Here is a 13616-nt window from a genome sequence, read left to right as displayed (position 1 = left end):
TGAGGGGAGCAGCGGGCTGGTCAGGAGAGGTCTGCCGTGCCATGTGGTCACCTCTGGGGCAGGCGGGAATCGAACTCATGCGGAAGTGGCTTTAGCTTGTCAGTGCAGTGCTTTAACCCGCTGCGCCACCAGAGAGGGCCTATGTCCTGACTTTTAATTCACCTCTCCCAAATCCTTCCTAACACTTTAAGAAACCCCAATTTTTTAAATAATAGTTTATTTTGGTTGCTGAGTAATATTTCATTGTGTATATGTACCACATCTTTTTAATCCAGTCATCTACTTTTGGATATTTTGGCTGTTTCCATGTCTTTCCAATGGTATATAAGGCAGCAGTAAACATGGGGGTGCAGGTATCTTTTTCAATCAGTGTTTTTGTGTCTTTTGCGTAGATACCTAGGAGTGGGATTGCTGGGTCGTAGGGAAGCTCCATGTTAAGCAGTTTAAGGACCCTCCAAACAGTTTTCCATAGTGTTTGTTCTCTTTTGCATTCCCACCCGCAGTGCAGGATCCACATCCTCGCCAACATTTGTTGTTGCTAGTTGTTTAAGATGTGCCATTTTCACTAGGGTGTGGTTGTATCTCATTGTGGTTTTAATTTGCATCTCCCTGATTACAAGTGATGTTGAACATGTTTTTTTATGCTTGTTGGCCACTTGCATTTCATCTTTGGAGAAGTGTCATTTTAGCTCCTCTGCCCATTTTTTGATGGGGTTGTTTACTTTATTTTTGTTGAGTTTCTTTGTCTATCTTTGTGACCAATCCTTTATGACATGTTTTGTGTGAGAAAATTTTTTCCCAAATCAGTGGCATGTTTGTCTTTTATAATGTCTCTTTTGCTGTACAGAAGCTCTTTAACTTGATGTAGTCCCATCTATTTATCCTTGCCTTCACTATTGTTGCATTGAGTGCTTTATCTTTAAAGATGTCGCTGAAGTGTATGTCATGTAGTGTTTGACCCATCTTTGCTTCCAAGTATTTTATGGAAGTAGCCCCAATTTTTTAATTGTATTTTTTTATTGAAGTAATGTTGGTATACAATACCTTATATGATTCAGTTGTAGAGGATTGTAATTCTTCAGGTGTAGTTTACCACAACACACCACCAATGTACCCATAATTCTTCACCATAGTCCACTAATATTCATATATGGAATATATGGTAACAAAACACAGAAACAGATAAAACCAAACCAAAGCAATCCCTAGGAGTCTAACTTTGCAATGGTGATTACTATATTGGTAACTTTTTTTTTTTTTTTTTTGATTTATTTATTTGTATATACAGAACTGGGGTACAGGCCAGAGGCTCACGGGCGGTGAGAGGCTTCACCAGAGACAGAGTGGGGAACAGAACAGGCAGATGGACGAAGTACACTGCTGAGGGAAGCAGCGGGCGGGTCAGGAGAGGTCTGCCATGCCATGTGGTCACCTCCGGGGCAGGCAGGGATCGATCTCATGCGGAAGTGGCTTTAGCTTCTCAGTGCAGTGCTTTAACCCGCTGCGCCACCACGGAGGGCCCATTGGTAACATTTTTATGAAAGAAAAATCAGTTGTTTCCATCTAGAATCCATCCTAGAATCTCCCTGAATGTTAGTATAAGATATATACTATACTTGAGACACAGCGAGTTGGCTTCAAAACAAACTTAGGAACTCTTTGGCTCTGTGAAATTTCTCACCAAGTGGGTTGAAATCTTAGTACTTTAGTTAGTTCACTGAGCAAAGTAACATCCAAGTGTTTCCTTCATCTAAACCTTGTGGTTCAACAGATAAAGTATGTTTTCCTTGAGAAACATCAAGTTGGCTGAACAAGTTTTTTCCTGAACAAGTTTTATTTTTTTTTAAATTGTAGAAATAATGTATTTACATTTATTAAACTCTAAAGAGCTAAAGCATCCAGTTTATTTTCACTGGAGCTGGAATTTTGTGTAACAAATGAATATAATTTACAGTATTATAAATGATATTTGCTTAAAAGCTGTTAAAGACATTATTTTTAAAAGTGGTTATTTAAAAGACATGGTTACAAAAACTGTTTAACCAATTTAGTAGAATCAGTATTATAGTGAGTAATACCTGTGTTGAGAGATGTGATCTTTGTTATAACCCACTCATAGTAGGTATTTACTGTATGCTAGCTTACCAACAGGAGTTGGAGAACACATTTATGAATTTCTATGAAATAAGAATTTTAAATTTGGCTTTGAAAAGCCAAATTTCTTTATATCATATCTTTATGATATAAAGAATGTGTGCTACTCTGGAAAAATTTTTAAAAAGTCAAGTGGCTAATACAGACAGTTTTAAAAAGTTAATAAAATTAAATAATAATAATAATTAGTATTACAGTAGGTTCAGTGATATTATATAGCCCTTAAATACTGATTGGCACTCTGCTACAGTTCAATCCAGACAGGAAAACGGGTACATCCTTTATTATTATATAGGACTATTTGCCATTAGACCATGCTAAAATGACAGTTTTTATAGCCTGACAAGAGACCAAGTCATCATTACCTGAAGGGATACTTTTAAATCATCTGAAGATGGTTCTTCTGTTCTGCAAGAAAGCTGAAGTAGACTGCTTGAGATTCTAAGTCTTACTCTCCAGGTAGCAAGGGTTAGTTTTTTACTGCAGAACTGACAGTTTCCACCCTCAGAGTAGGTAGATTAGATTGGGAAATGTATAGGAGGAAAGCTTGTCAAGGTAATTCAAGGAGTAAGCTGATAAGTTCTAAATGGAATTCTAACCTATTTCCCAGATTGAATCATAAATGCTTATATTTTATGGACTTACACAAGTGTGCAGAAGGGAATGGGGAAGAAGCAGAAAAGAGTAAAGAGTAAAAAGTGTGGGAGGAAAATATATCAGAATAGGCATAAAACCCTATGGCTTGTTCACCTCATCATTTAGAGGTGGGAATAAAATATTTGGTTAGCAGTACTGGTGAAGATTAAGTAATGATTCAGAAAGGCTATTATAGTCATTCAAATACCAGAATTATAGGAAGTAATTATAGTAAAAACCAATGGAAATGAACTGTTCTACGTTTGGTCTGACTGCCACCATCCCCTTTCAAGTGGAACATTCTATGTGTTCCCTACAATTCCCTTATTAAAATAAACAGATACCTGGTACGAAACGAGTTACTGCAGAGTGTGAATTTATGAGTATGAAATGTGATATGTGGACATAAAGGAATACACCTCTCTCTGAAATCAAGTCTATCATTTATAGTTAAACTTTTGCAGCTACAATTCACCTTATCTTAGAATAATTCGGTACAGATTGGAGTATGTTCTTTGAAAACTTATTTATATTTTACATACAGATTTGTGATCACCGAGCTCACCATTGTTACTTGGCATGTGTCATATTGGTGATACACTGATGTTGTTCTAGAGTATAAAAATTGTTTCAAACTAGGATTGATTCTTAAATTAGTATATTTTTCTGTTACTCTAAATATTTATATATTGATCATATGGTTTACATGTACATGGATATGTATGGTTACATCTAGCATCTGAAGGCAATAGGAAAGTAAAGTGTAATACTGATAGCTAACACTAATATTCTGATTAATGGTTTTCAGACCTAGTTTGAAATATCTTCCATCTATTAATTCAACTAATTTTCAGAATAATTAAAGCCTACACTCTGCAAATAAAGTGTGAAACAAAGAAGTTAAATAACTTTCTTGAGTAAACATGGCAAGTGATTGGTAGAGCCAGGATTTGAACCCAAGTGGTATGATTATTTGATATAGCTATGGTCCATAGCTTAACAAGCCTTGGTTGAGCTAGAAGTAAATAATTATATATTCAAAGCTGTTTTTTAATATGATTATTTATTAACATGGGTATCTCTTCCTTATTAAATTGTGTGCTCTTATGAAGAGCCATGTTTTATTAATTTGTCACATATATTCAGTAAAATTTTTATTATTCCTGAATTACTACTCATTTATTGTCCTGGGAAACTCTGCCCAGGAGAATTTTTATTTTGTTACTGATTTTCTGTTCACAGAATTTTCCATTACACAATTGTTACTGTAAGTGGGTATTGTATTCATGATTCTCTGTTTTCTTAACTATATATATATATATATGTATATATATTTAAGAATAATGTAGCATGAATAAAGCAGACTATTTTGATTATTACAGGATAATCTTAGAATTGTGTTACTTGGTTGAAATTATTTTCTTTTTAAATATTCCTTCCTACAGGGTGCTGCTTTAATTAGAATGCTGGCTAATTTTATGGGCCATTCAGTATTTCAGAGAGGTTTGCAAGTAAGTAAATGCTTTCTGTATTCCATTACATTTTTTCCTTGTGAATATATATATACACACATATACATATACACATATATACACATACACACACACATATATATAAAATATTTTCCATAGCATGGGAAATTTTCAATATAGAATTTCTTAAGTTGATGGAACACTATAAGATGTGCATGCAAGGTAAGCCGTGTCCTACATGACAAATGAAATTTACACTTAGGCTATTCACTGTATCTACCAAGGCAACTCAAATTATTGTATAATTTAGATCTCTTTAACATGTACTTATAAAGTGAAAAAATTTTCAAATACGTCATATCCTAAATATCTGTATTTTCTGAATGCCTACTTTCCTCTTCTTCAATTAAAAGTTTATATAAAGTGAACACAAGTTCTCTTAGCTTTATTAGATTATGAACTTGAGAGAATCTTAATGCTATTTTTGAGATAGGTTCCTTTTATGTTTTTTCTTTGCTTTTGATAGACAAATTATTTTGTTCCAAACACATTTCAATGTTTTTACTTCAAAAATGCAATGTTTTTTTTTTAAAGGAAATAAAAGTTTTATTTTACTCTATTTAGAGTATGGAATGCAAAAATCTAGGAGTTGGCTCATAGAAAAGCAGGATTCTTAAACTTTTCAAAGTAAACACAAATATAGAAAAACTGAACTTTTATTCCATTGAATCTGTTGGTATATATCATATTCCTAGCAGCTGTGATTGATGAATTATTTATGATGCATTCTGCTACTTAGAAGTGTCCTTTAAAGTAAATTGATGTTCACCTGAAATACAATTATGCTAAGACAGAGAGAACAATCAATCTTATCTGTTCTTAGTAAGCTTTTCATTTTGAAATTTAAATAAACTACATATGGGATCAGGTCATATTTTGTTAGTATAATTCTATCTTTTCCCAAAGTAAACGGAAAGATAAGACACAAAGCAAGAGTTAAATGTTATCACAAAGTTATATATACTTAACATAACAAAAAAAGTATATAAATTTCTTGAAGAATGATTTCCTTTAGAAAATGTTTTTAGAGATTTGTTCCAACAGGGATGGATGTTTACTTTAATGGTCTCTTCCATTGGAGTACTTTCAGAATAACTGAACCAACTTTCTAGCTAGTAAAGTCACTATTCTGATCACATAGTTGGAAAAATCTTTTTTCTCAGAGTGCTGTCTATGCATATCAACTCTCCCTAGGAAAGAAATGTCCTTCCTTATCCCCCTCTTTTGTTTTTCCCCTTTGAAGTTGTGGAGTAATAGTTCTGGAAAATATCTAAGCTTTCATAGAGCAACACAAATTGAATACGATTTCCCGGTAGCAAGTTGATGTGAAATCATTTTGTGTATACAATTTTTATTGTTTTTCCTCATCAGTGTTTATGAATTTACTTGGTAGGTTGTGTAACTATAGTTAAATTATTTGGAAAGGATTATTCTTTTGCAGTGCTTTTCTTTATCTTGCTATATTATACATACCATGGAAAGTACATCAATTTTTGAATCAGCCTTTTCCATTGACCTGGTATCTTTGGTTTTATCTGAAACAGAATATACCTTCTGACTCCCATTATATTAATCCTTCATTTGAAGCTTATACTCATCTGTGCCTTTAGGCACTGGTTCTTGATTTGGTTAATTTTCAACTGAGGGACTATGTTTGTCAACATTGCATTTCATTTGCCTTGTGACATCTCATTGATCAGATAGATCTGTATCCTTCAGTACTTTGCTTGCAGCTTTATTTATACTCATCACTCAAACTGATTTAGTGTATCATCAGCAGTTTGGATGAGTTTACAGTAGATCCCTATGTCGAGGTGATAAATGATCATCTCTTGTGCATGAAGATATATGGGATGCATTTTGGAAATGACCTCCTGCACAGACACTTCATGCCATGGTGCTGAGCGGTCACAGAGTTGATAGTAATGTATTTCCCACCTGCAAGGCTTCTGGAGAGTCTTGGTTTACACATTGCAAGAATTAACCAGACTGTTAGTACTTGCCTCCACACACAAATCTATTAATTATTTTTACATATACCATGGCCTTTTCTGTGTTGACAAGTCCTAGTTTATATTTTCAGGCTGATCCATTAGACTTACATTTGTAGACAATCCCAAACTGCAGGTGAGTCTTGTCTTCCTTGTATTTTTAATATTTTTTCTCTCCTCCTTCCTTATTTTCCTTCATTCTTTTCTTCCTCCTTCCTTTCCTTTCTTTCTCTATTTTTCTTTTTATGTTTTCATACTTGGACCTTAGCCATTATACTGTACATGGTAACACTGTTATATTAGTGGTTTTGCCTATAGTACATTTTCTTTTGTCCTTTTTTTTGTTCTTATGAACTATCTTAATTAGGTCTTTTGGGAACAAAGCAAGCATACTTTCAAAACACAACCATAAATATATATAATTGAAAAAATGAAAAATAAGTATATAATAAATAATATAAGTAGATATAAATTATGAATATAATTGTAAACTACGTATAATAGAAATAATTTGAAAACTGGGTCAGTTTACATGTTCATATTTAACTTAGAAACTATCCGAGCATTAGTTCAACCACATTTTTCTGCAGTTTGTAGTATTTTCGTTTTGGAAAATGCATTTTAAATTTCAACTCATGCATATATTTCATGGTTGGAAATAGACAAGGTTTGATATCTTTAATTTGGTACAGCTGTTTTAATTTGATAGGAAAAGTGACATTTTGAGAAAAGTTCTGTTCCTGGTAGCCGAATGAGCCATTGGAGCAACTATTAGAAGATCTAGTAAACTGTTTCATACTGATTCATCACAAGTTTCCCTGGTCTGAATTCTTGATATTTTTGATCTAACTCTGTTCTTAAATATTGTCTGATGCATGAAAGGCTTAGTATTGTGTCATTTAAAAATAAATTGTCAAAACCCCTTTTGTAAAAAGAAAGTATATTCATCAATAAAAATTTAGTTCTGGCTGCCATGAATAAGGCAGATTCCAGTTGATGTTTCAACTGAAAATAAAACCTAGAGCAAACCAAACTTGAACTATTGTCGGATTATGTGTGTTGCTCATAAATAATGTATTTTAGAGATGTGGAAGTGTTCACATTTGTGCAAATTCCACATATCCACTGTTCTACATAATCCATTTCTAAAAAGAGTAACAGGCATAGTTTCCATGCTTCATGGAAAGCATGAAGCAATGCAGTAAGTCAAGTGAAATGATTTTCATTTCTATTGCTAGTTGGATTCCTATAAGTCACTCTTTTTTGACCTCTGAATTTATAGTCAAATTCAAGTGGTGAACTGAATGTTCTCTAATTCATCTTTTAGTTTCTCTTCATCTAAGACTTATTTAATGCATTTAACTACCTAGACAGATAGTGTTTAATATCTTTAATTTGATACAGCTGTTTTAATTTGATAGGAATATTTATAAAGTAGAAGTACAACAATGACTCCCTGTTGAACTTCAGAGTTGTAAATTATAAGACTTTGTGATTTTCCCTGTATATAGTCCTTGTATATGAAACCTTTATTGTTACAGTGAGTTTTGCTGCTGATATGTTTCCTTTTGCTTGGATTATGAAGTAATTCTACTTCCATTGTTTTTAAGTTACTTGCTTTTGTATTTTATTCTGGATACTTCATAATTTTGTGAGTAAGCTGCAGTTAGTTGTATTAGATGACATTTTCTAAGAATGTTGAAATTTCTTTGTGATTTTCAGTATATGCTATTTTTTATAAGGTCCTAATGTCCACTTGTAATGGAAATCTTCTGGAATTCTGCTCTACTTACAGGTGTTAGAGGTTGGTATTGAGGAGAATCAGTATTATTTGTTGACTGACATTATTCAGAACTCAAATAAGGGGTAACATTCTTTTTCAGAAATAAGAAAAAAAGCTACCTTTGACGCCAAAGGAAGCTATGTCTCAAAATTTCACAGTGTTCATTCCAGTTTTCATTCATTCTCAATCATTACCCCAATTTTCACATAACACCATGAAATGTACTTGAGTTATAATTTTACCACTCAGAATTTTAAATCATAGTCTGATTTTTGGTTATATTGATTCTAAGGCTATACGAGGTATATGCTCTTTTTAGCACAGTCACAGATTTCTGACTCCCTCTGCATACATTTAGCTGAGAATTTAAAGTACAGAGATTATACTTTTCAGTTTTCATTTCCTCTAGTCTAGTCAGAAATAATCATCCTTCTCAACAACTTTATTCTACCACAGTGTTCAATGGAAATTTTCCCAAAGTCAATTCTTCAAGTTGCACAACTGTGGGTGTAATTTAAGACATTGACTTGACCCTGAAAACTATGGATTACCCTTGTTCAACAATTCTACCTCATTTAAATATGATCAAAAATAGGCAAGCAGCTATCAATTACCACTTTACTGGGTCTGTTCCCTAAACTCTTCCTGGTATATCACGTAGCCCAAAACCACTATAGGTATTTGAGGCAGAAAGGAATTTAATACAGAAATTATGAATTTTCTAAAAGGTTTGGAAAAACAGAGGAATAAATGTCAGACAGTTCACTGCTAGATTTCATAAAATCAAGTAATTAACAATTAACTAACATCAGTATCTCTAGCTGCCTGCAGTACTTCTGGAAATCTGTGGTGCTGCTCTGACTCTACCTTCTGCTCTCTACTGTGGGAGCAGTGATGGCTTCTCCTTTAGGGTCTTCCTTATCTCCTACTTGTGCATCTCAAGCCTTAAACTTGGACTTAACTCACAAAGGAGTCTAAGAAAGTAGCATCCAGACTTCTAGCTCCTAGAAAACAAAAGAATGTAGAAATGCAGCAGGATAAATTGGTCATAGATAATCTGACACAATCTATCAATTTCTTTGTGATATTGATTAAATATTATTTGTACTAATATTGTAGGGTGTCATTTATATATGGCTATTTTAAAATAGATTTATTTATGTTTATCTTGACCTTTGTATTAAGTCTGTGATATTTCTGTATGTAGAATAGAATATCTTTAACTGATTTCAGTCATTTTATAAGGACATAACGGGAGAAATTACAAAAAAATCCATCAGTGATCATAATTCACTTACTACACAAATATAGTCCAGTAGCCTGTGGTCTATGTTTTCCAGTCTCTATTTTGAATGATTATTTCATTATTTCCCAGTGAATCAGTACCAGTAATATAACTGAAATTTTTAGATTTCTAAGGTTATTGCTCTTTAAAAAAAAAAGGAACAGAAGAAAAGACAGGGCAATTTCCTATTGTGAATTTATTTTTAACTTTAAATATTTCAAACTTTTGGTTGGCATAATCACAACTGTTGGCTCCTCATTCTACCATTCTCACCTCCAGGTGGCCCAAACCTCCTGGGAATATGGTAAATGCAGGCAGAAAAAATTCTAAGCAGCAGTTTGCCTAAATTGTTTTTAATTTAAGACCAGCTTCACATAGCACATCTGGAGAGTAAGTTGATATGTTTTCCCAGTCCAGGATTTTCTCCTAGCAATGACGGCAGTGAGTAATGACTGAGAAAAACATGGGATGACACATTAGCTACAGGGACTTAGTGTAAGTGGGACATATAAGAGATAGTCAGGAGTAGCAGTAACTCTCTGTTGCATTTGGGCTCAAATTATACTTATGTATACATAATGTATTTCTTACCTTGACCTCATTTTTGTCTGTGACATAAAAATCTCCAAATTTCCTGTGAGTCATCTTTGAGGAGAAGCTAGCAAGTTCACCCATTCACAGCACCATAACACTTTAATATTACAGTGCTTGAATATGGTTTTCTCATTATAATGTTACACGCATAAGCAGTGTGGTATACAGTACAGTAGTGTAACCTAATTTCTGTGTCCCTTTGTCTTGGCCATTTTTCATTGTCCAATATAGTTGACTTTTCCTTTTCTGTGTGATACCTAGAAAAGATATATACTGCAATTTTGTCCTCATTTTTTCCTGTCTCTTTAGAAGTTCTTGTTGATTGCACATATTCCCTTGAAACCATCCTTGCTCCTGTGAATAAAAGCTTCCTCTAAATTCCTCCTTTAATAAAAAAAAAATTGCATTCCATATCATCATTTAGCAATTCTTGCCTCTTTCGTTTACTAAAGCTCTTGTTGAGTCTGTATACATTATTATTCACAGAGATGAAGTAATGCTCACGCATATGATAAAAAAAAAATAACATCTACATCTTTTATGTTATTTTTATAATTTAAGCTTCTGTAACTCAATTCCTGACTGCATAAATATTACATACTTATTTTTAAAATAGTAATTCAGGTAATGATTAATGTAGACAAATTTTTTTATAAGACTCTTACCTTATTTTGTCTTGTTTTAATCTCCATAGGAACACTTTTTTTCTTTCTGTGATTTTTCTGTAAATAAATAAATAAAACCATAATTATGAAATCCTTAAATAACATTGATTGGCTCAGTAGCTATTAAAAAATAATCAGTACCTAGTACTGTTGCTTTTTCTCTTCAAAGAAAACAAAATTGTTTTAATAATTTGAACCCAGCATTACTGTTCTTCATGTTGTTATAAGTCAACATATAAGGGAGTTGAAATTATGAAGAAACACCATTGTTAAGCTTAATATAATCTCCAGCCCTGAAATCCATGTCAGAAAGTGAGTCACCTTTCTGCTCAACCGATGAAAGTAATTCAACATCATCTAAAATATGGTTGACTAAAGAAAGATTTCTCTTGATTAGTATTTAACTGCCTTTTTCCATAAGGTAACCTACAAAAAGATGTTTGGCTCCAATTATCAGGGTGGAAATTGCTTATGCAAATCAATGTAAGGCAATGAGGTGTGGATAAAAAGCAAAAGGGAAATATCATTATTATTGGATTGTGCTCATAAAATTCTGATGGCTGGAAGGTAATGACAGGCACAAAGCCAGAGGGATTATTAGCAGCAACAACATACTCAATAACTTGTGTTCCAGTGAGGAGTTCTATGTTAACATGTACACACAGTACTTTTATGTGATAACTGCAGGTTTACATTTGTGAGAGAATTTATTCCCTTCCACATAGGTTTTAGGATAAATGAAAAGCCAGAAAATAATAGAGAACAGAGATGGTGTGTCAAAGTTAATTTCCTTTCTGAATTGATAACATTGTGTTTTCATCAGATGGTAGCTACATCATGCTTAATCTAAAATGAATGACTATAAACAGTGTTTGCTCAATTTTTTCGATGCTTTCCTTAAGTAGCAGTACTTTTTCAGTAAGTTATAGGTAGAAAAGTTAACACTTCATAATACTTTCTTGTGATCATGCAATACCATGTAATAATTTTATCATAGAATTTAAAATCATTTACTAGAGTCCTAACTACAAAGCTAAAATTAATGAGAAGTTTATGAAAAATATAGATATACTTATAGGGAAAATTTTTTAGGGCTAGAGAATCAAGAATACTTCCTCTGGAAAAAAATACTTAAAAAAAATTTGAGCACAAGAGATTATAGTGGTGGATCAAGAGTGCTATGGCGGTGGGAAGACTATGGAGGCAACACCTGAGGGCAGACATCAAATAGTGTCCAAAAATGAACAATGATGTAAGAAAATAAACAAATGTAATAAAACCTGAAATCATAGTTACTTATATTTCTGAATCAGAATGAAATAACTTCTTTTCATTGTAGTTAATATATTAACGAATCACTAGCTGGATATTTATCATAACCCTCTACTGGTTATGTAGCTTTAAAAAAACCATCTTATTTAATCAATGTTTCTGTGTCCTTAGAGCACCTGCATTCCCATGTTTATTGCTGTTCTAATTTACAGTAGGGAAAACATGGAATCAATTGAAATGCCCAAAACTAGATGACTGGATTAAAAAGAAGTGGTACATATACAAAGTGGAATACTACTCAGCAATCAAAAAGACAAACTCATGCTTTTTGTTTCACTCATAGCAGGATTGTGAGGGATCAGGGGGGAAAATGTTGTAATAAAATAAAAATGAAAAACAACAAATAACTATAAACCAGAGACATTTTATGGGGGTAAAAAGGGGAACAGGATCAAAACTGGGGTGGGAAGAGTGCACAAGATTATGGTGATGGCACGTGGGTAAATAGGTGTTAGGAAGTCCACAAAGACTACAACTGAGATGAAAAAAATCATAAAATGAAGAATGAGGTAAAAAAATAAAAATGATACACCTTATTTGAAAAGATGTTTTATCTATCCTAATGCCCTATAATAATTTATCCAGCTTAATGGGAGACCTTGTAAATTTATATTTTTTGGTTTACTTGTACCTGTTACTTAAGAGATCAAGATATATTTGACATTTTAGCTAATAGTGTTAGTACCATAAAATGATGTCTTGACAGGTTTATTTAAAATAAATCTGTAAAATTATTAGACATATTTAGTTGATGGGTAGATATAGTTGTTAGTACACAAGTAAATATATACTGATCTTTAAATATGTACACTCATCAGTACACTAACCTACAAACTGTCTATGTTTTAGTTAGATTGCTAATCAGAAGTTAGACATCACATTTTGGTGAGACTGCTAATTTAGCAGTGCTTTAAAGTTGCCTTAGAGGTATATTTCTCTGATCTTTTTAATTCTTTCATCAGCAGTTTTCTTTCGTTTCCTTTTTAATTTTGTTTTTTCTCCTTAAGTTCATTAATAACCTACAACTACATACTTGGCAATGTTGCAAGTTTTTATGCTTAAATAAAACCTTCCTAAATTGGGAAGAAATGTTTTCCTAGTTACATTTTTACAATTGCTTCATCATTTTAATACATAGTGTTATGATAGTACTATGGCATAGATGTACCATAATACAGTTTTCCCTTGTTTGTAAAGATTGAATTTTTCCCCATTTTTTAAATAAGTACTATGATAATCTTAAGTTATAAACTTTCCAATTATATTTTATTTCTTCTGGAATCATAATGCCACTTTTTTCTTCTAAAGTGTAACATTGTTATATCATAGAAAAAAATGTTTAAAAGTTATTTTTAGAATGCACTAAGCAAACAGCATCAGGTCTTAAAATTTTCAAAATAAATTTTGTACTAACTTAAGTACAGAAATTGCTCCATTGCTCTTTTAGTATATATCACAAATGAGTTTGAAATTTTTATACATATTCTTTTCATTAAATCCTTTGTGATATATTTGTGTTTTTTATTTGTTTAAAGATGGAAATTATTTTGCCTTTTACATAATTTTGTATAAATGGGGATAGTAAAGTAAAAGTAATGAGCCATAACATTAATTATACATTCTTTCCTCTCTGTGATATCTAAT

At 32.5% G+C, this 13616-nt stretch overlaps 1 protein-coding gene across 1 annotated transcript in view; it reads left to right on the top strand.

The window, feature by feature from the left end:
- The window catches only part of TRHDE (thyrotropin-releasing hormone degrading enzyme), a 324987-nt gene that overhangs the window by 232348 nt on the left and 79023 nt on the right, over nt 1-13616 (top strand). Inside the window, exon 7 of the mRNA XM_004675882.2 lies at nt 4236-4301. Coding sequence (XP_004675939.1) covers nt 4236-4301 — 66 coding nt within the window. The remainder of the gene's footprint in view (nt 1-4235; nt 4302-13616) is intronic.

Source organism: Condylura cristata, unplaced genomic scaffold, assembly GCF_000260355.1.
Source record: "Condylura cristata isolate star-nosed mole 26May11 unplaced genomic scaffold, ConCri1.0 scaffold00004, whole genome shotgun sequence".
NCBI lineage: Eukaryota > Metazoa > Chordata > Mammalia > Eulipotyphla > Talpidae > Condylura > Condylura cristata.
The sequence above is the reverse complement of the archived record's forward strand: the minus strand, read 5'-3'. Positions and strand labels throughout refer to the sequence as shown.